Source organism: Nymphaea colorata, chromosome 11 (assembly GCF_008831285.2).
Source record: "Nymphaea colorata isolate Beijing-Zhang1983 chromosome 11, ASM883128v2, whole genome shotgun sequence".
NCBI classification, from domain to species: domain Eukaryota; kingdom Viridiplantae; phylum Streptophyta; class Magnoliopsida; order Nymphaeales; family Nymphaeaceae; genus Nymphaea; species Nymphaea colorata.
This window is the reverse complement of record NC_045148.1, coordinates 8,598-32,208: the sequence shown is the minus strand read 5'-3', so window position 1 is coordinate 32,208 and position 23,611 is coordinate 8,598. Positions and strand designations below refer to the sequence as shown.

Below are 23,611 nucleotides of genomic sequence, written 5' to 3'. Positions count from 1 at the left end.
ATGGGGTTCAGAGTTGGAGATCGATGAGGGGCCGGGGGGGAAGACGAAGGTGTAATGTAAATGCTCACGGTTTCGGTTCGGAACCAAGTTAAAAGCACCGAACCGTTTATCCAAGAAGTGGAAGCAGCGCAAAACGGACAGGAAGAGAAGCGAATGACGCTGCGCCTTCCTTCCCTCCCCATTCATCGTCGTCGGCCTCCTCCGCCGTGGGCAACTGCTCTGCAGACTTCCTCTTCCTTCTCCTTTATTTTGGTTCTCTGTTTTATCGTTCTCCTGTAACCGCTGGGGAGATCTCGTAGTGGCGCGCTATTTCGAGTTGCCGCTGCGGGATGCACTCTCTCCTCTCCGAATCCATGTATCGTGAAGAATTAGGGTTTTGAAATTGCTGGAGCTCGCTACTTGCTGGCGGGGACATGGCTCCCTGCATGGCCGAGCTGGTTCAGTGATAGAGTTTTGTGTGGACTAGGGTTTTTTTTTTTTTTTTAGGTTTCTGTTTTCCTTTCTTCTGGTTTTTCTTTTTGGTTCTGCGTTTTCCCTTTTTGCGGCGGTGGCTGGGGTGGAGGATGGAAGCGCAGAGTTCTCGGAGACCGATTGACAAGCAGAGGGAGATCGGGCTGAAGAAACCTAGATTGGAAGAGACGGCTGAGAGGAGGGTCCCTGCACGAGCTGCTGGGACCGGTAGCAATGCGTTCCTCGCCAGGTTTAGAACGAACGACAGGGAAAGAGACGGTAGCAGAGGGAGGATCGCCGTTGATGAAGTTAAGGAGAGAGAGGAGCCTGGCAGGAGGGCTTTCCAACAGCAGCAGGAGCTCTTGAGTCAGTACAAGACAGCACTTGGCGAGCTCACGTTTAACTCGAAACCGATCATCACGAACCTTACGATTATTGCCGGGGAGAATACACATGCGGCCAAGGGAATCGCCGCCACTATCTGTGCAAACATCATAGAGGTGATATTCGCTGTCACTGATTTCTTATATGCGAGGAAAACAGAAATTCGATTGATTTGGCTTCTTAGTGCCAGTGGTAGTGAGCTTTGGAGTGCCCTGTTTTATAGTGCTATTGTACATCCAACGCGAAATGCATTCAAAATGAGAAAAATTGGTCTTAGTTATCTTCTTCATCTTCTTACCTTTTCCTTCTCTTCTTCTCCTCTTCGTTTTCTGGGTGATGAATGAACCTCGTTTTAATTTTTTTCGGTGGTAAGTTTATTGAGCATTTCTCTGTATAAATAGTTGGAATAATTGGTGACACGGAATTTATTCGCAATGGCATGTTTATAAGGAAGGGCCCTGGAGCATGTGAGACAGATCGACCTTTCTGGTCATTGAAACCTTGGATGTCCGCCACCACATCAACTTTCCTGACGTTGTATTTTATGAGATTGGATGGTGTTATATGTTGTAATGTGAATTGGATCTCCAATGTGACAATGTCTGCTTGGAAACGTTTGAACAATTAAAGTTGAGCCTCGTGTGAAGCATTCCAAAAGTTATGCATATCTAATTGAATCCCCGGTTTGCAGCAAAGAAGCAGTATCATTATCAAACTGGCAGCTGAAAACTAGCATTTGACCAAGACTTTTGTGATGTTAGGTCAGCATACTTATGTAACGGATCCACGAGAAATTATCCAAAATCATTTCACTTGGATCTGTGTGGAGACCAAAGATCTTCACTGACTGATTCAGCTCACCTGTGATGAAAAACCAGTCTGAGCAGTGAATGTTGCTGGAGAAAGTTTGTGGGGATGCATTTGCCTTTTGAAAGGATGCACTTTTGAAGGAAACATGTTACTAACATTCCTTTTAACAGTCTTGATGGTCTTTTTTTCACATCCGCTGTTTACTCTTTTAACATCTGAGAGTGATTGCTCGCCAAGTTCTTATTTACTGGTTATGCATTAGATCTCATTGTTGCGAAAGAGAAGCTGCTAATGTTTACATCTTATGGGTGTTCCTTTATCTTGAATTATTAGCACATTTGGATTGAAGAATTTAAACTCTGAGTAGTGGGAAGGTTTTTGTGGGAGCTGGTTTCACTTTGATGTCAATAGGTATGGTAAGATTATTTTTAATCTAGGCAGCACTAGATGGTTTGAAGATTCACCTTCTAATGCACATCGTTTGAAATTCCTGGATGGTAACTATCCTTTTGGGCATCTGAAATTTAACTTGGACATGGAAGATCTGTTGACTTATTAAACATGGTAGATGACACTACCCATTGAACTTAATGGTCTTTAGCTAATTAACAAGTGCAATAGAGAATGACATGCTGCCATTTGCAGTTTGTATACTCTGGTGCAACTTTACCGCACTAATGTAAGCACAAAAGTTCACCAGTTGTGCAGTGTTTTTAATCTAAAGCTGTCATGTCTTGCTGTTGTCATTTCCACTTTGAAGACCACCTTTTGTACTTTTTTCTGTTGGCAGCTATAGTAGCCAGATACTTAGTGTTTTCATATTTATCTATGTAACCAGTCACGTCTGTGTTTCGCTGCATACAAATGGTGCAAGGAACGTTTACTGATTAATAGAGCATCCGGGTTGATATCTTGTTGGTTAGTTAATGAAGCAGTTAACCAAAAACATAAGGTCCATGTGGCTTTTAAGATGGCAATACAAAAACTGCTAAAATATGAAATAGTGCAAATGAAATCCTCTTGGATATGAGAATGCATACTGTATGATAAGAACAAAGAGATAATCTTGCTCTCCAACCATGCGCCACCACACTACTTAACCTTGTTTGGGATTGTCATGCCTTGAGGAAGTCTGCAGGTTGATGGCTGTTGGCAACTCCACTATGTGTGGAAGCCAACATCTTTTTAGTCGACTGGTTGCAGTTGCAGTTCCATGGAAGGCAAGATGTTGAGACATTGCAGTTATAATTGTAATGGATTTAAAACTATTGCCAGAAAGAGTATGATAATTGAAACAGCTGTCATAGGACAAGGACTTATGCATGTTTGCAAGCTATCAGATATTCTAAGTTATTTTATGGAAAATAGTACACTTAAAATTGTATTATGAGTTAACCATGCTAACATGGCAAAATAGACCCTTGTTAGGCTAATGGCCAATGTCTCTACCTTACCTGCTTATTGGATCCCACCAATGGCTGTTGTTGCTTTACATGTATCATTTGAATTGCTGATTAATGAAGCTTGCAGGCCTTTCCTGGAAATGAAATCTGGAACTATAATTTCTTTTCACATAGACGACCTAATGGCCTTCCTTGCAAAACCATTGACTCGATAAATGAGTTTGAATCCATTTATAGGGGTTATATACATGTACATGAAATGAAATTTGTCCTGGCAATGCAGTGCAGAACTAATTTGAAGTACATTCATTCATGCAAATAAGAAGAAAAATAAATAAACTAAATCGGTCTTCATGATTATTACATTATAATTGTGCATGAGCATGAAGCATAGTTCTTCTGACCTAAGTTTTGACATACCTAAGTGCTAGAGTAAAAACCCGCTTTTGGGAAATGAGTGCTGCAAGAATATGGCAAAAATTCAGACATGATGGATGACTGAGCTGAAACACAATATTTTTATTCAAGTAGGTGAATGCGATCGAAAGGATCACAGCATATTTTGTATTTATGTATCCTCTCTTGCTGTTGTTTGTGGGGCTTTGATATCATTTTTATGTACCATTTAAAATGACTGATATCAAGTTTTGTATTGCATAGCGATTTTCCTTTTTACATGTCATTTGCTGTTATCTTTTCTTATGCTGTGTGCTGGAGACATAAACAGATACGATCTCATCTGCTAGTCCTGACATAACCAGAAAAATCAATTAGGAACATAAATGCATAAAAAAAAACTGTTATCACTTCCTTGTGTGTTATTTCTATATCTGGCTCCTGTGGATATTTTTGTGAACTTCATTTTTCTGCAACTAATGTCCAGTCAAATTTGCAGGTCCCCAATGAGCAAAAGTTGCCCTCTTTATATCTTCTGGACAGTATTGTAAAAAATATTGGAGGAGATTATGTCAAGTACTTTGCCGCACGTCTGCCTGAGGTGAGTTTTTTCTGGAGATGTTTCACTGTCAAGTCATTAGCAGATACGCAGAGTGCAACTGTAGTCTTCCTATCTTTTGTGGAACCCTCTTTGGCTTTGTTTTGAAGATGTCGTCTGGAAAATTGTCACAGATTCCTGCCATGTGAACTTAAATATATTTAGATATGTGGTGAACTGTATACCATGGGCAAGGATCTGCTTTTGAATAATTTTCTCTTGGTGATAATTTTAGTTATGGTTTTGAGGTTATACTGAACTACCAGAATCTTAGTCAAACTACTTGTTCATGTAGGTATTCTGTGAGGCCTACAGGAAAGTGGACCCATCTACACATCCCAGTATGCAGCATCTTTTCAGGACTTGGAGGAGTGTTTTCCCTTCTCCAACACTTCGCATCATTGAGCAACAACTTAATTTTCCTCCTAGCACAAACAGTTCATCTTCTGGAGGAGCCTCTACTTCGAAAACTGACCCTCAATCTCAGCGGCCAGCACACGGTATTCATGTAAATCCTAAATATTTTGAAGCGCGGCAGCATCTTCAGCAGTCGAACAGGGTAGTTACTTCATCCACTATTCACTTAATATTAAATATTTAACTGAGGCTGCTTTCATTTTTCTCACAACCATTAATAAGTTAATACTCGTGTGCATTTTAAAAATGTCAGATTGGGTTTATCCTCTGTATTCAGTTTTGAATAAAAAATGTTTATGCACTCAGATGCTTTTTTATTTTCTAACAATTGAGAGAACCACATGACATTATCATTGACTTATGTACTGAAGTGGTTGCTTGGTTTATTGTATGCAGTCAAATGCTTTCATTCTCGTTTCCTGTTGGGGGTTCTGTGTGTACACCTGTTATACTTTTGCTGCACTTATTTGCAAGTTCCTCTTCAGTTCTTCAACTCTTTTTGGGAAAATTTTTTTGACACCTTGAAAGACTTCTTAGTTCAGGCAGTAAGCTTATTTTTCTGGGGAGAAGATGTTAAATAATCTTGAAGATTTGTAATTTAGTTTAAACTTTTATTGTGGACACAAATGGAGATGTAACTTCTGGTCTCCACTGGTAGAAGCATTGTCCTGTGAAAATTGTGTCCCCTCTAAATAGCCAAATCTTAGCAACTTCCTCAGGAGTAGGATCACAAAGTCTACGTATTATTAACCTTGCTTATGAGTGCAATCTTCATATGAGCTCATACACAGGGAAAATTTCTGCTCATGTATTCAAGGATGCAATGTTTGAAAGCTTTTTCCCTATCACCATAGCAAGGACAACTGGTTAAAATGTCATATCTTCTCAATGGCAGTAGGACCTCTCTTTAATTTGTTTCATCTTGCTTAGTATAAGGTGACTACTGGTGCTTGTAACAGGAGTTTTGCATGCGCGTTGTAATCATTTTGTTTTCTGGTACCTAAGGATGCTCTATTAAGGGTTCACTAATACAAATTTGTAGCATGGACTTGTATATTCATGTCCAGCAGCCTCTTTTTACTTGGTTGTGGAGAATGAAATTGGTATCCATATAGGCTTCCAAAGCAATTGACATGGATCTGTTCATGGTGGAAAGTGGCAACAAGCTTTTTATTATTATTTTGGAGTAACTACGGTGGACTCATTGGATAAGCTTTAGTTTCTTAATGCTCGACTATTGGTTGATGATTCACAGCATCTTTCATCTTTATGTGAGGCAATAATTTTGGATTTTTGACTACTGGACTTTTGTAATTGATGGATCTGTGTATTTGATTCTGGACCTGCAGTCTTTAACATTGTTCCATTAGTAAACATCGACCTGTTTCTTTGTAAAAACTTTGGTATTATTGCTTCAGATAAATGGTAAATATTAGTAACAGGGTAAAGTTACAGTATATATATTGTTTAATTGTATTTATCTACATATTGCAGTCTAAGGGAAGTGAAACAGAAAACAGTAGGAGCATATTGAAGGAGGATATAGTGGGGCCTGCACAAACTTCTGTTTCTGGGGGTCCAAAACGATGGGCAGAGGTCTCTGCTAAGATGGCGGTATATCCTTTATGATTTTTATTTCTTTTTTGTCCTTCTGCCTAGTCCTTCTAAAATTGTACGTGTGAATATTAAACATCCCAATGCTTTTATTCTACCCGGTTCTTCCACATTTCCAGTTGAATTGAGCATTTTCCTGTTTATGGTGAATTTGTTTGGTACTTGACATGGTCTGCTTGTGAAGCTATTACTAGGTCTACAATAAATTGTTGCATCATATTGATCACAGCGTGGAAATGCCTAATTTGCATAGGATATAGGCCTCTCTCCCTCTCTCTTCCTCCCTCCATGGTGTCAAGCTTTTGACCGTAAAATGGTAATTTTTGAGATGGAAATGTGTGTCTCGCTGCTATTAGTAATGGTGCCATATCAATCCATCACTGGAACAGGACATGGAGCTGGATGGGGGCACCGCCACGTTAGGGCTTTCCATGTTAGGGGAAGGAACCGAAAAGCCTTATAACTGGCTAATGTAGGTGGCATACTAATGTCAACAAGTATCAAGCTCAATGACAAACTTCTGTGCCACTAGGCATGACCATTTAAGTAATAAAAAATGAAGTTCTCTAGTTGGACCATCTGCTCTATCCGTTATGTCACTATTGAATTGTCAGTTCATATTTCTATTCATATGGAGGTTGATAGGGCAATATTGAAACTGTGCAACATGTTTAATAATAATGAAGAAGTTTTAAGGAAAGCAGCATAGTAAAAATGCTATGCTGATGCATAGGAGTGAGAAATAACACCAATCTGATTAAAGCTGCATATGAGGATTGCTTACGGCCATACTTCTATGGTAACAAAATAGAGGGCAGTAAGACATCATACAAGTTCATCACAGCTATATTCACTCATATTCTTGTCCTCATTTTTTTTCTGCTTGTTGTGGCCATCTCTAATTAATCACGTTTACAATTCCTGTTTCTGTAGATTTGCTTACATTAATTTGTGAATATCTTCAAATCTGTCAACATCTGTGCAATATCCTTCTTGTCTTTGCTCTTAATGCTACATTTTGTTGGGAGGTGGTTATATGGTTCTTTGAGTTCTGAATTTATGGTTTCTTGTTTGCATTTTGCAACAACCATTTGTGTCACAGTTTTATGCTATTCTCCATTTTTGTCCTTGGTCATGTTTTCATTAGGTCATTATTTTTTTAGAGCCACTGAGTTGGCTAGGTCCTGAAAAGAAAATGTTTGTGGTCATCTTCTTGTTGAATGTGAATTACGTATTGAAAAATCTACAACATGTGCAGGGGGATGATAAACTTGTTGAGTCAGTATATGATAAAAGGCCTGGATCAGGATATTTGGACTATGAGATTATCTCAGATCCTCCGAACCATCAAAAGGTGGCAAATAAATGGTCAGGTGAGAGGACGACTGAGGGCAATGAAGGTACTGATGATGCTTGGCACAGAGGAACTGGTGGCAACAAAGCTAACACTCTTCTTGGTAGAAAGAACAGTTATGACATGGCACACTTATCTTCACGTGGTTTAGTGGATTCATATGGAAATCATAGAGCTTCTAGATCTGGAGGAACTTTGCCTCAGCTGGATTCAGTGCCAAATACTGCAAGTCTAGGCTCAAGAAACACTTTGCGGAACTGGAAGAACTCTGATGAAGAGGAATTTGTGTGGGATGATATGAACTCCAGGGTGACTGATATCATAGAGGCAGATGGATTAAAAAAAGGTGGTCGCAATCATGATTATTCAGCGAAGTCTCTGGGTGAGCAGATGCGCAAATGGATGCCTGCAGATTCTGATCAACTTGCTCGAAGGTGGAGTGAAGGTGGTCTTCTATCTCGTTCAGAGCAGCCTGTTCGTGGAAATGATAAATTTCCTGTTCAAATGGTAAGTCTCTGTTACATTTCCTTTGAACTATTCGACAAACTTTTATGGACCAAGAATTACATCTTAACCTTTTTGGTTTTCCTTCATATAGGAAATGTGATTGTCCTTATTATAGTGGCATTTCATGGTTTGTTGTATGTTATGTATCTGGACTCCTGGAAACACCTATCAGTTTCTTTACATTAATAAAACAGCAATGTTTGTTGAAAATATCTGGACTTTTCAGTTCATAAGTGCGCAGCAATTTTGTGCTCTATAAACAATTTTCAACATCCAGAAACATCTTTTTGTCTTTTTGTATTATATTGTGTCTTTTATTGTTAGTACGGTTGAATTTGTCCACTATTTGGTTATGCTCTCATGTGAATTATTCCTCAAAAGTTAGTGACGTGGAAAACTTTCTAGATGGTTTCGTAGACTACTCTGTCATCTTTATTTGTTGAAAAAACAAGCACCTAGGTTTTTGAACTTTCTCTGGTTCCAGTCTGATTTATGTTTATCTACAGGAGCTTGATGATCAAGAATCTCTTGGATGGAAGGAAGCGCATCCATTGGATAAGAAGGGAATATCAATAGATTCATCTTCTGCAGGACAAGAAGTAGAACCTAGATTTGGACATCAGACTGGTCGAATTCCACTAAACCAATTGAACTTTAGTCGCTCAATATCAAGGTTACATCCTTCTGATGCTCTAAAGCATCCAACTAATGATTCCATTGGTACAGATCAAGTGGAGGGTTTTTCTGTCATTTTAGCTGGTAGCTCAAATGCCAATGTGTCTCAACCATCCCTAGCCAAGGTGGGAGCCGGAGTGCAGATTGGACCTATTGCTGCTTCGACTTTTGGCTCTCTCCAGCATGTTGCCCCAGGCTTCAGTGGGACGCCGGCACAGCAGCAAAATTGGAAGCCACTGTCACCTTCTGGTCATGCATTGCATCAACGATCACATTCGCCTTCGTCTTCATCTCCTCATCAGCTAGCATTTCGTGTTCAACCACAGAATTTACCTGACCAAGAGCATCCAGAAGTTATGTCCTTTCCTATAGGTCAAAATGCCTTGCGTGGTGGTCTGGCAAAGGCATCACCAGAAATCCAGGGCAATCAAAAGCTTCAAGGTCAAGCTAGCAATCAATTCAACTCTAGATTGTCAGTGCATTTGCAACCTCTTCAACAATTTGATAATATTTCATCTACTCCAGCACAGCAAAGGACACACCTTCCTTTTCTGCAGGCAGAACCATCTCAGCCACCTGGTCTGTCGAAGCAGGCACAAACACAACCTCAAGACTTTGGTTTCCAAACTATGACACCCACAAGTCTCCTTAAAAATTCTTCTGCAGGTCTTTCAGGTCATACAAGCACAAGTACTTTATTGGCTACTATTGTGAACAATGGCTTGCTGTCTTTGAACTCTGCTGCTTCAGGGGACGTCACTAAATCAACTAGCAGTTTTTCGGACTTGAGTCACTCAGAACTTATACATTCACAGTCACGTATGAGTACATTGCCTCCTCTGCCTACCGGCCCCCCACCCATGCAAATCTCAACATCTTCACAAGGCCCAGGCCAAGAGAGTGCGTTATCTGCTTTATCCCAGCCACTTCTTGGAACTTCTCAACCTCCACTACCTCCTGGTCCCCCACCTCCATCATCAGTTGTAGGTACCTCGTCACAAAGCTCTGGAAATGTTGCAACAAATCCACTTTCAAATTTGTTGAGCTCCCTGGTTGCTAAAGGTTTGATTTCAACATCAGCTCCAGAAACATCCAAAGTAACCCCAACTCTTGTCCCAATTCAAACCCAGAATCAGAATGATGGTGCTGTGGCCAACAACTCCATATTAGGCTCGTTGAAACCAAATTTGCTTATGACTTCTCCTCTTACCCCTCCAGATGGTGACCTGTCTATTTCCGAGTCTAGTTCACTACCTTCTGGTCATCCAAATGCTTCAGCTGAAAACAGGGAGTGCATAGGTGTTGAATTTAAGCCTGAGGTCATCCGCGAGTTTCATGCCTCCGTCATCAATGGTTTGTTTGATGACCTTCCATGTCAGTGCAGCATATGTGGCTTTCGGCTCAAAGATGAAGACAGTCTCAGCAAACACCTTAGTTGGCATGCTTCAAGGAAGCTTGAGGTTAATAATACCAAGAGAATATCGAGGAAGTGGTATGCTAGTTTGAGAGAGTGGGTTGAAGGAGAGGTTGGTCCATCATCTAATGCCATGGACGTCCTAGCACATGGGTCAACTCTGTGTGCTGAAAGTTCTGAGCCAATGGTCTCTGCCGATGAAAGCCAATGTATATGTGCATTATGTGGAGAGCCTTTTGAAGATTTTTACTGTCACAAGAGGGATGAGTGGATGTTTAAAGGGGCAGTATTTATGAGTATGTCTACAAATGATGCTGGAACTGTGGATCCTGACTTTTCTCCAAAACAGATAGTGCATGTAAATTGTTCGTCAAAGAGCAGTTGTGGTGGCTTGGAAGACTGAATGTAGTCTCCTGGTAACCTTCCTTTAGTTACACAGATCTTGTATTTTGTCAATTGGTGGGACTTGCTTTATTGGAAATTTTAGGTTTTTTCTCATGATTTCTGAATCAGGTGATAAGTTGAGCCAAAGTTGTCTTAAATGCCTGATACTAGTGCATTCACATCTTTTTCCTTGAAGATTTTCTGTATTTTACTTTCATTGCCTCATTAAAATTCTCGAGTTGCGCTTGTCCCTGTGGGGATAAAGTTAAAAACTTAGAAGATCGTCTCTCTAGCGATCATGTATTACACTTGGACACTTGTTTGTTTCTACATCAAATGGCAGGTATAACGTAGTCTGCTGCTAGGTTCATTTCCTGGTTCTATCGTCAGCGGCATCTGTCATTTTTATCATATTTTCATGGCAGAGTGTGTTAACGTTCGTTACTGTCTGCATGCAGGGCCAAACAACTAGTTGACTCGTCCACAAGAAAAAGTCAAGGTTATTCTTTCTATTGCAGGTGCAGGTTCGGCAATAAGCTGTCAATGTGTATTTGTTCACGTTGGGTGTAGATGGTCTTCTTAATTGATTGTCTTCTGCCTGGAAAGTGGAAGCTAAAATTCCACTCACCTGTCATTTTTTGTATCTGCTGAAAGAAGTAGATTTACCAATAGGTTTGAAAGTTTTCCTTTTATCTGCTTTTTTCCTGTGTGTATATGTGTGTGTGCGCATGTCTGTGTTCCCTTTTAATGTTTTGGTTTAGTTTGCATCGAGGTCATCAAGCTACTGGCGGTTCAGATAATATTTCCCTGGATTTCACATGGCAAAAATGAAAAGGCATCTGCAAGTCATGCATAGGAACGAGCACATGCTTGAAGTATTATTATTTACCAAGGAGCAGAAAGGACTCTGTTTATTGTTGTTTAATGTAAAGCTTCATGCTGATCAAAAACTTTTATGTGATACATTCTGGTAAACCGAGTTCCAAATTCCAGTGTACTATTAAAAGAAAAGTAATTTCTATGGAATCTATTCCATGTGGTTGGGTAATGGGGTTCAGTATGGAGTGCTGCTGTTTTAAGACAATTTTTGTAGTTAAGTTTTAGAAACAAATATATGTACAAAATAATAAAGAATCAATCTTATGGTGGTTATGTTCTTGTGGTAGATATTTTGAGTATCTTAGGTTTTTTGCTGAATATAATTAGCTAACCACATGGTCCTCTGTCCCGTGAGAATTGGCGATTTGTATGATTAAAAGTGACCTTCAGTGTCAAACCGTTCAAAAACAATGAAAACTATCCATGGAACTGATGTTCAAAGTCTAAAAAAATGACATGACGGATTATAGGAAACCGAGGTGAAGCGAGTGTGCCTATGAAAAGTACTGAACTAATATAAGGCAATATGAAAGGTAATGAACTAATATAGGTTCGGGCAAAATGGTATGAACTTTTTGTTCTTGGTATAAGATGTTATGATTTGAATTTGCACCTTGAGTCTAGCCGTTGAGCTTGCAAACAAGAGGATTTCTATCTTCAACTAAAGATATACATGTTCAAATTTTCAGGTACTCATTTCTCGAGGTCGGCTGGTCAAGTTTATTTTATGGGTCCGTGTGGGCATCGGCTTAGCTATGACTAACGACAACTTTCATGGACGCTCATTATCATGGGCCCTGAGCTTGCAAGTTACATATTTGGCTTTCGGCAAAGTATTAATGAGCAGAAGTCTGCGTTCGTGCTTATGGATAAAGCTGTATGAATATTTATTTTCTGACGCGCATGAGCGCACAAAAAGACTCGTACATGACACATAAATTCAACCAGTTCCAAACAGGATTGGGTTTTCCCCTTCTTTTGCTTTCTATTTTTCACTTATTTTCTCTTCGTTACTCATTTTTTGAAATGTTTCTCTTCACAACTATTTTGCATACCCTAAGATTGATGGATGTTAAGGTGAGAGGAGACCTGAAAAACCAGTCTTATTTTAAGGCTGGCTTAACTCATATGTTCTCTTTTTCTTAGTCTCCTTACACTGACATTGGTGGGACTTAAAGATGAGAGAGGACATGAATGCTATAGATATTTTGTGTGCCAAGATGTGTGTTCTATTTGTATTCCTTCATGAAGATGATGCCAGATAACCAGTGATGGTTCAGCCGTTTATAGCGCTTTGATGTCATGATCGGTCGGGCAAACATTTGAGGAGTGCCATGTGACCATTAGATGGTAGTCCTAGTGGAAGGACTAAAAAGTGGCTTATAGGGTTTAAAGTCTCACGGCTCTATATGACTAGGGCCATAATATATCAATAAGAGAAAAATATGAGGTTTTACAATTTCTTGATTTGTTGTTAAATATGGGCCACGCGTAGCTGCAAGATGAGTGTGCTGCATCAAGTTGAGCTGCTCCAAGCTGGCTCGCGGAATTTTATTAATTAGATGCATTGTCATGTTAATTGGTGCTGGTATCAGTCTTGTCATATAATGTAAGTTTTGGATCAATTTGAACCAAATCTGTTGTCAGTTGGACTATCTAAGATCATGACTCCTTGTGCATGTGCATTGCATACATGTATGTGCACGAATGGATGCAGTTTCTGGTGTCATCGCGTTGGAGTGAGGAGCCTAATCCATACCTGATAGCCTTCCTTAATTTCCATGAATTTTCTGTGAGAGCATAACTATGTCTTTTTTTTCGCTTTGCGGGTTTTGCCCTAATCTCATGCTTGTGAGGGGTGCTGTTTTGGCTTGTACTCTGTAATTTTTCATAATAGTGAAAACTGCTCTGTATGGCGGTTGTGGCCGTAAGAAAATGTTATGTTGTCTTCAAACTACGTAAATCTTTGTGTATTCTTTCTTTCTTTCTGTTCTTTTGATTTCGATTTTCTTGGTGCATTAAAAGAATGTGAGAGAGCCCAGTTCTTAACAATCTGGTGTAGAAGTATTTAGAACTAGAATCTCAACTAAATATATGCTCATCGAATTAAAGTGGCTTGATCGAACTGAATGTCACAATAAGTCTCTCCATTTGGGTAGGAGTTCAGATTTGAGAACTTCAAGTTAAAAGGAGGTTTAAAGTTCCATAAAAAAGGTTCGTGACATACTATAGTAAAATTGTGCCTAAACCTTTGATTGCCAAAAATTGCAAAATCCTACTAATGGGATAACAAATTCACTTGTTTAGTCAATATTAGTCAATGAAAGTTACTTTGGTAGGCCAAATGAGCAATAAAAGAGCTCATTTGATCATTCTACATATCAATTTTTCAATAGAACGAAACTCAATCACATCAACCTAACATGAACTGGGATCAGAACATACCAGCAATGATCTGAATCCAAAGATCTTTCTGATCCAATTATATCGATCCAATTCAGATCCTCTCTTGTTGGTTTTAACTTAGCCTTATAAGCATTGTAACTTTGGCCAAAAATTTATTTGCGTGATTGTGTGTGTGCTGTCTGCACGCACGCGCACTGTTAATGATGCCAAACATACATCCTACCTAATGAATCTAGGGTTCGTCCAACTGAATCGTTCGGTACCTAATATGTCTTGTTTGTCTTCCGTTTTTTGGTGAAAAAAAAGAAGAACATGGTTGATATGAGCTCCACATCTCAAAAATAAATGAACGCAAGCTTTCAGAGGCAGGGGTGGAGCTAAAACTTTCTGGTTGAAGAAAGGCACTAGTAATAAATTTTAAATTTTTAAAGAAAATCAAAATTTAAATTTTGTGGGTCTGTGTGGGCAATTGTCCCCACGGTGCCACACCTTCCTCCGCTAGTCCGCCCCGTTCCAAATCTCTCGCACAAGCGATCCCGAGGCTAGGATAGAGAACCATCACGTCGCTCGGGGCTACCTAATCACACAGTTGACTTTGTTGTAGCTCGAAAGCTCCTTCGTTTCGGTGCAAACCAGTTGCTTTTCGTCTGGACATTTGGCCGATGTAACTGAAGCAAGCAACTGCTGATCAAGGCTGGTTGGCCCGCGTGATGCCATGTGGCCTCTGATGTTGATGGAGAGCAAAAGCAGCCGCTCATCCAAATTCCAAAGTCGCCAGCTGCTGATGACTACTCTCTCTCTCTCTCTCTTCTTTATCTTCTTCTCATTTAGATTTTTGCACATCTGTGAGTCGCTAAATGGCTGACGATCTTCTACATGGCTTTTCATCTTAATGAGCCCATTTGATGCACCAACCACTTATGCATCACCTGCAATTAACTGATGCTTGCATTCACTGAGAGTATCGCAATTCACTGGCAAATATACAAGACATCTGTTGGGTAGTGAGTGCACCAGATCAAAAGGGACACAATAGATTGTGATGATCCATCCACCAGATGGCATCTAAATTGTGCCGCGCACGTTTTATATGTATTAATCTTTTACTTCTTTCACCACACACGAATGGCATCGCAGCCACAGAAAATGGTGGTAAAACATTCACAATAATATCTATGGTGTATCAAACTAATGGATCTTAGTCAGACTTAAGATCTGTACTTGAAGTCCTTATTCTGTTTTTTGGAATCGAGAAAAGATTGGATGCAAGGTCAAAGAGGAAAAGGTCAGATCTTAAATCTACAATTTTCAAATCCTGACTATTTTAGATCAGGGGCAATCAGATATCCATATGACTCAACACTTGGGGGGGGCCATCGTGGACCATAATACATCTAATGGTGGTCTGCCTGACCCAGCTTAGCCTCTAAAATGAAATGTCATGTTCTTACCATTAGCACACCATGAATGGTGGTGGATTGTTTGCACAATTGATCTCCTTAACTCTGCCATGAGTTCAAAGCTTCACCACAAGATCGACGGACACTGGTGAGTTGTGGCCTGTATGTATCCGGATAAGCAGGAGTTTGATCTCAACTATCTGTCGACGTTCCAGTCACTGTATGTCGAACTCATATTTAGACCGATCTTCAATTTCTACGCAAATATAGCCAGAGATTGACAAACCGTGGTCCTATTCTTGGAAGAAAATAAATTAAAGATGTGTGGTGTTAGGTCGGGAAGATGCTGCTCACAAGCATGACTGATATTTCGAAGATCTTCTAGTATTTTCAAAGGCTCTTATTAAGCCAAAAAAGTGTAGCATCTTCCATATATATTTGCTTAGTTTGAAGATAAATCTTGGAGTGCATCAAGGGCATAGAATAGTTGGTCGGACAGGTGGGCGTGTAAAAGACATATTCTTGTGGGTGCTACTCTCCTGTATCAAAAAAAGGTAGAATCACAACCATCAAGTTGAAAAGTGTACCGTACCACGATATAGCCCATAAACCTAGAAGTAGGGAGATCGGGAGCCCTTTGGGCCTCACTCCAGGGGGTGGGGTAACTTCCCGCTCACCCGGAAGATAAATCTTAGAGTGCTTGAATATGATAGAACATCTAAGTGAAGATAAATCTTAGAGTGCTTGAATATGATAGAACATCTAAGTGAATTTACATGGAAGAGATGGGATTGATGGAAACTTACATGCATGTATGAGCTCTGAAGAATATATGGACAATAAAGAAGCTTTATATATCCTTCAGCGCTTTTGGGCGAATTTAGATCTAGAGGTACTTTTAGCCTGGTTCTTAATTTGTGAATTTGAAGCTCTTGGAGCACGAAAAGCATGATCGTTCTCTTTAGACTTGTAAACAGAGTTGTGTGAATTCTCAAGAATTTATTTCCTGATCTCTTTCGACCTGAAGGTCATGATGGACTTGAAGTCTTATTACAAGTAATATCTAGCAGGTTTTTGCATACTCCAACATTTTGCGAAAATCTTCTAATTAGATTTTATAAAGTATATTAACTATTCGTGTATAATTGGATTATAATTTCACCAACATATGAGGAAAACCCTTACTAATCCTGCAAGGTTATCGAATCAGGTCTCAAATCCCAAATCCGACTAAATCGAATTTAATGTCTAATAGTGCGCATTTGGTGATTAGACCCCGAGATGATCAGATCCATTAATTTACACACGACATCTCCACGATTAATTACATGAAAATGAACTGCTTTGCAAATAATGTGAGCTAAGAAGAAGGGCTAGTCTTGTTCGTGTAATTAGAAATCGAGGATTCTGAATAAAAACTTAAATAGTCTGAAGTCCAGACCTTTTGTAGCTAACTGGCTTAAGAAATGCCAACCATTTTGGCATCTGATTAGTTGATGCATCAACTATTCAGATGCCAAGTCTGTTCGATCAATTCAGCTTTTAGAAACTAAGTACAACTGTTGTTAAGATGTTTCTTCTTTATGGGTCCCCTCAAATCCACAGAAGTGCATCAATTTAAAGCTCTTTTGCATTTTTTAAAGCAAACCACAACGCATGGAGTATGGTTCCGCCATGGACGATTTCTTTTCTTCATTTTCCCTTTTCTTCTTCACTATACTGAAACCCCAAACTACATTCTTCCGCAAAAGAGAACTGTTTCTTTCGTTTACAGCCGCCTACACATATGGGAAACTTGAAAGATTCTCTCTCTGTGTCGACAGGTTCAAGCTGGTAGTTTATGCAGACCCGCGGATCAAAGTAAAACTCTCTTTTACTCTGAGGAGCTTAAGTTCCAATATTATATCTAAGTAGGTGGATGGAGCTCTTGGGTAGCAGCAGGCCGTTCATTCTCGATTTGGTAACAGTTATGGCTACCTTTGTTCTGCCATAAAAGCAAACAGACACCTGATCGGACCCATAGGACCAGGTTCATCGTAACAATTTTTTAAGTAGGTTCGGCCCCTTCCAAGATGGGCCAAGTTCCCAGGAAGCAACTAAAGAATTCAGTCAAATACAACGCCTTTCTTGGGTAGTTCAAAATGAAGATCCGCCATGTGTTTTGTTGTTACCCCAATTGCAAAAAAACAAGGCGAAAAAATTAACATGTCGAAAGAAGACCAGAAGAATTGGTATAAGAAAATTGCCGAATAAGTTGGCAAAATATTCGATCAGTTACATAAGTTCATTTCATATTACTGTAAAATCTTATCAGACAAAAGAGCCAACAACAGTCTCATTTCAGCAAACAACATCTCATCTTCTAGCCGTTGGTAATTTACAGCTGATCATAGCTATGGCTTGACCTCCTGCGTGTAGATGTAATCCAGGTGAGCTTCACTCATCATCCTTCTCTTCAAGCACTCCTCCACATCGACACCATCATCGCACTTCTCATCTACCAACTGAACAAAAAAGTTAAAAATCGTCATCAATAAAGCATCTCATAAGACTCTGCATCGCCGTGGTTGTCTGTGTGTGTGTGTGTGTGTGGAGAGAGAGAGAGAGAAGACAGAAACAGAGAGAGTACGCTATCGAAAACTCCTTGCTGGCTAGTAGAGTCACCAGAAAGGCCGTCCAACTTTTGCATGTTTTCTTCCTTTCCTGAAAACACGTATGTACATAGGATTATTTCGTTCAGACCCATCGAAGGAAAGGGGCGAAGGCAAAGAGCGGATAAATTAGCGAGCAATATGGCGGGTAATGAGGTTGGTACCTTGTTCACGACGAAGAGTAAGGCCGACGGTCCTGCTCATGGGGACAGCGTGAGCGTACCCTGAGAGGAGAAGGACAGCAATTAACAACAGCACCAAGAAGCGAGGGACAGGTCCCCTTAACTGCATCGCTGCTGTGTATGTTAGTGTGTGCCCGTTGGAACTACAGAGAGAGTTGAAAAGGTTTTTGAGAGAAACCTGGGAAGAGGAAGAAGAGGAGAATGAAGAAAAGAGAGCACAAGTTGGAAGTGAGAAACCCCTGGCTCGTCTGCATTTAAATAACAGGCGGTATGGCTCTCTCTCCTCTATGGACGGCACATGGCAGTGAAGCCCTAAAGCCGGCAGTTACAGAACGTCAGCATCTCCTGCTAGCGACCACCATTATTATTCCGTCTGCTTTTCTCTCCGAGTCCATCCCCCCCCCTCTCTCTCTCTCTCTCTCTCTCTCTCTCTCTCTCTCTCTATATATATATATATATATATATATATATATATATATATATATATATATATATATATATATATATATATATATATATATATAAGGACATATATGTATGTATGAAACAAAAAATATGGTTTAATCTGCAGTAGCCGCGTGAGTGTGTGCGCTTATGTTTATGTCATATTATTAAAACGCCAAACTGTGAGTTTGCAAGCGTGTTGGAGTTTGGAGCTTTGACCTCGCTTGTGAGAACCACCAAAACTACGCACGAACAAGCAACAAGCCTACGTGTGACTGCTTGGGGAGACATCTGTGTTTTTGGAGTAGATACTTCTGTCATCTGGAGGTCGTGCAGAAGCAAGTGAGAGTGAGCGGATCATGAAAGTTAGCTCTGCAGTGAGAGTTGGTGCAGTAGCACCACTCTCGGACCTAACTTAGATGCAGCATCCAGCCAGAAGTAGACGCTAGGAGATGGGAGTTTGAGCTTAGATTGGAAGAAGTCAGGCGGGTTTAGGCAGAATTTTATCAGATTGTGCAAACATAGATGTATCCAGATATTGAATTCTCCACTTTCTTAGATTTGAAGGTTTTAAGTATTTCTGGATTTGGGGCTAGGGCTTTCTAGTAGGGCCCGCAAAGATTTTGCTCATAACGTTTGTTCTGATTACAAATTGTACCGGCTGGATTTCTGAACTGAATAACAGGCCTTGCCAGGTTCCATGCACAATTATTTCCTTGTTTTTGTGAATTTTCAGGGCATAGCCTAGTTGGTCTGGTGAGGGGATTATTTAAGGCATGTCTCTAGTTTGATTTTTGTGGGAGTTCTGTTCCAAGGGTACATAGCTGCCATGATGAGGTAGAAGGAATTGGTGGACCTTTGGGCCTCTTTTTTTAGGCCTCTTATGGGTTGTAAACTTCCTTCTCCCCCGAAAAAAGAAAAAAAAAATTAGGTTAAACTTTTGAATTTTCTATCTTGTAGGGGAGATACCAACGAAAGGCATGAATTGCATCTAGTGGTATTTCAACAGATGACTTGTTTCTTTTCTCAAGCTATCAACCAGGTCCTCCTCTTTGTAATTGATCCCAAAACGACGGAAGGTGGAGTTAATTTCCATTCCTTTCACTTGGTCTTCTTCAATATATTTAGGTCAACATACAAAATCAATCAGGAAACCGTATACTGTTAGGAAGGAATAAGAAACGTAAGAATGGTGCCACACATGCGAGCTTATACAACTTCAAAATTTCGATGTCAAGAAACCAATGTACAACATACATTGAGAAGAGGACTGAAGATAAAAATCTGTATCATTAATTTAGTGAAGATTACGATCCTCAATAACTGTTTCCGTTTTGTTCAGATTGAAAAACAGTGAGAGAGATCCTTTTGCAGTTTGTCTTTGACATAAATATCAGTACCTGGAACTGTATTTTATATCTAATTCCCCTGATCTTGTCTACATCCCAATCAGCTGGCTCTTAGTTCCAAACACAAAGAGGGCCATGGGTGGGATCTCCATGTAGGCACTCAGAAGTTCAGCACTGATGTCACTGAGTGGAGATTAAAAGAAAATATCAAACATACCAGCTGTCATGCAGACACACTACTTACGTGTCCACGTCGCCTTCGTGACACGCATCTGCAGTCAAGCACCACAGAGTTTTTGTTTTTTTTTTCTCCCTTTTAGCACATGCATGTTTGCAATTCCTTGAATTTAGTGCCGCGCAGGCGTTGCCGGTCTTAATTGTCACAATTGGAAGCATGGTCAAGTGGTCCTTCTGGATGTACAAGGGCTCCACACACCTGGCTAGGTTGGTCCACTCTGAAGAGGGTTTAAGCTGAACCAATTGACAACTCGCCACTGAGGGGTCTGCTTAAGACATTGAATCTTCAAGCTTAATGACCAAACCAACCTGATACAGGACTGGACTAACTAATTATTAGGTTCAATGCATCCAAGATGAACTCAGTGGAAGAATTTAATTAGTATTTTGTTTGAGGTAAGTCAGCTTAGGCCAGTAAAACCAATCTAAATGGAGAACTTTATATCCTGCTTGCCTGAGGTTGCAACAGAGAGCTGGCTCTAAGATGCCAAGAGGTCGACGCAGGTGAATTGGATGCAGGGCAGAGGAATGCATTTGAGATCAGGTTGGGATCAGCTTCTTAAGCTCATAGATTTGAGCTAAAAATTTGATGTATAGCTCCGCTGAAACCGGGAAACCATGGACGTTGAACCTGGGCAAGCTGATAGGAAACAATCTGCATTGGCTCAATCTGGTCCAGGGATTGGCAGTGGGCTGGGTTCGGTTTTAGGACATTGGTTGGGCTCACACTTGTCGAGGCTTAGTAAGTCTCACCTGCTTCTACTTCCTTTTCTTTCACATGGGAATCAAACAGATCTGCAGAAATCAACAACCACAGCGAGTCCGGACCTGAACAGAGATTCTCCACCTACACTACTTTCTCTTTCCGTACACAAACAAAGGAAAAGTGGGGTGGGACAAATGGCGGAAAGAAAAGGTCAACTTCCCTACAACTTCAATGTTGGGAGCTCTGTTTTGTTGCCAAAATCCCTGAAAAAGCATCCTTGCTAGTGCAGCTTTTTGTGCCCACTGTGAAGTGGGTGCTGCTCCTTTGTCTCGTTAGCCCATGTGCTCCTGTCAAATCCATCTCCATTCTTGAGTGTGATGTGGGAATGTAAATGGATTGGGTATTACGGCCCAACCATCGATACCATTTCAAACTTACTTGGTCTGATATGATAAAGAAATTTCATATTCGACTGCCATTGGATATGGAGTTGGTATGCATGCAGTTTCATAATCGAGTCTGATTCATGCCTGATCTTATGTTAGTAGGTTCCAATTTCAGGCTTCTTGTCAAAAGAAAAAATGAAATGGTCCTAGTCTGAACCTGATTTTGATTACATTTACATCTCCAGTGTGATTGGTTCCACAGGCGTTTCATGTTTAATTCAATAGCATTTCTTTGTCTGTCAAAATTCAACAACTTTTTACGAAAACGGCCACTTAACGAAAAAAATATCATGCTTGATTAGGATTTTTTTCTTGAAGTTGAATCTCCCACATTTTCTGGCATAGATACTTGCTTCCGAACAACAGTCTCAAGTCAGGTAATTCTACTATAAAAATCTGGCATCTTCCACTTTCCTCCCCTAACCTGCTGCACTACACATTGTAAGAACAGGAGGATTTTCTTTTAGAAGCTGTTCTTCCCACCATTCCCGCTTGCTTAATTTGGCTTCTGTGGCTGAACATAAATTGGAAAGTGAATCTCATTTTACTTGTTACCAATAGCCATGAACCTAACACATATATGCTTTACATCCGAACGGTTGCACTTCAGATTATTCAAGCAACTACAGAATTTAGAAACAATATTAATGTGCTTCTAGTATGAAGAAAAGATTTACAGGACCTGTAAAACAGGAAACATTGTGTGAACTATTTCAGTTTTTCCTGCACTTTCAAAGTTATTTTCAATCAACATCTAACAGCTAATTTGGGATCATCCATGTGAACCCAAGTTATGATAGGGATGTTTCCTGCGATCGAAAACATGCATCATCGAGTCACGGGCACACGGATTCTAATTCGAAAAAGTTGGAAAGAAGCTTCCTAAGGGGTTCAAGGGGCGCCCATTGACTTGTGCACTAACCTTATCTGTAGCAGGTATAGATCAGTACAGCTAGATCTCCATTCCGGGCTGTAGTTTCTTCTCGCAATAAATCAAAATGGAGTGACATCAAATGGGCAATTTTAGCAGAAGTAGCTCTCTGTTACAGCATTCTTTCACGGTATTAACGACATTCGTGGTCTATGAGGAATTGACTCTCCAAGTACGACAGTAGCTGTCAAAATCTAACTCGCTTTTGCATGGTACGTGACGTGAGAGATCAGGACCTTTATTTGCATGTATTCTTTCTCTTTGAAGCAGTAATACTTCATTTTTTTTTACACCAAATTCGTGGCAAGCGGTTTAGCGTTAACGTAAAACAGTAGAAGAGGTCCTCGTTGCTCTCTCACTTTTTTGTTTTAGCATAATCTTTAGAGATCATTAATCAGAAACCTGTAGAAGAGTGGCCTTGTCATGGGACAGTTTCTTCAGTACTCGTGCATCCCTAGTTGCATTCTGTATGGCAGCTTCATTGGTTGGATTCTGTACAAATCAAGTGCCCACGCTTCCCCAGTGAGACCTCCAACCATGCAGCTTATACTGCTGAACTTGAAGCCTTCAAGTTCAAAGAGGACAAGATTTATCTGAATAAATCTTACGAACTACCAACTCAGACCATTTTTTTTCCCTTAATATTTGAATTACGTTTAATGGAGAGATATAAAACTGATAAGCTTGTAGGATGTAATATTATGCCATTTATCTCTTGGCATAATATTTGATAAGCCCATGCCTCTTTAACTAGCGCGCCATGCATAATTTTCAGAAATTAAACCACGAATCTGGAGCACTTCTTACAACATAATGGCACTTTCCGATCAAATTAGTCAGGCAAGACAGAAGTTGCGAACATGTTCATACGTGCATCTGAGAGAGGACAACATTTTGGAATACTATTTATAAATATCAAGTGTTCACATGAGATAACTTGATGAGTCAAGTTTTGGGTTTCTCTGTTCTTGTCATACATATATATATGTGTGTGTGTGTGTGTGTGGATGACAAGAACAGAGTGAGCCAAAACTTGGCTCATTACGTCATGTCATGTGAAAGAGAGAGAGACTAGTGTAAGCTGACATTGTTTTCCAAGTGAATCTAAAGCTTGATAGTCTAGATTGTGATGATATATATGGCATGAAATGGAAACTTACTCAAGTAAAACCATGAAACAGGACATGTACATACATCATGAGACCGGCTTTTTAGACAAGGGAATCTGGCCAACCCCAAATATATGATCAAGGTCGCCATGTGCCAAAGGTCATACCAAAATATGCAACACCCGCACTAAAATATGCTATTGCTTTTGCAAACTGCACCACTTTCCTAAAGTTTTCCCATTTCATGTGAGCCTTTTTACTCATTTAGAGATGGTACTACCCCATGAATTTGCTCTTCCTTTCACCCAAAAAGAGAAGTGTGGAAAGGAGTCAAGCATAAAATGATAGTGCTCCATATTTATATGCCTCAGTTGGGAGGACCCCAATATGAGTGGCTGCCATGAGCCAACCCACTGGTTGGCCAGTCATCTTTTTAAATCATGATAGCTTTAAGAACTTATGATT

General features: G+C 40.1%; 2 protein-coding genes across 3 annotated transcripts; one reads left to right on the top strand and one right to left on the bottom strand.

The window, feature by feature from the left end:
• On the top strand, positions 1-12,261 carry LOC116263854 (uncharacterized). 2 transcript variants are annotated; one of them, XR_007574634.1, is made up of 8 exons: positions 1-950; positions 3,943-4,044; positions 4,337-4,600; positions 5,953-6,072; positions 7,331-7,933; positions 8,440-10,438; positions 10,865-11,078; positions 11,975-12,261. XR_007574634.1 is itself a non-coding variant. In XM_031643648.2 (7 exons), the coding sequence occupies exons 1-6, from the start codon at positions 564-566 to the stop codon at positions 10,423-10,425; spliced, it is 3,462 nt and encodes a 1,153-aa protein (XP_031499508.1). In that variant the 5' UTR covers positions 1-563; the 3' UTR covers positions 10,426-10,438; positions 10,865-11,108. The 2 variants fall into 2 exon arrangements, 1 of the variants encoding a protein (XP_031499508.1); XM_031643648.2 differs by lacking the exon at positions 11,975-12,261 and having other exon boundaries at positions 10,865-11,108.
• A 5,038-nt stretch (positions 12,262-17,299) lies between these two features.
• LOC116264643 (putative phytosulfokines 6) lies at positions 17,300-18,322 on the bottom strand. Its single transcript, XM_031644975.2, has 4 exons — positions 18,103-18,322; positions 17,907-17,966; positions 17,721-17,794; positions 17,300-17,595 (listed from the first exon to the last, which is right to left on the bottom strand). Exons 1-4 carry the CDS (start codon positions 18,176-18,178, stop codon positions 17,485-17,487), a joined length of 321 nt encoding a protein of 106 aa, XP_031500835.1. The 5' UTR covers positions 18,179-18,322; the 3' UTR covers positions 17,300-17,484.
• Positions 18,323-23,611: the final 5,289 nt, after the last annotated feature.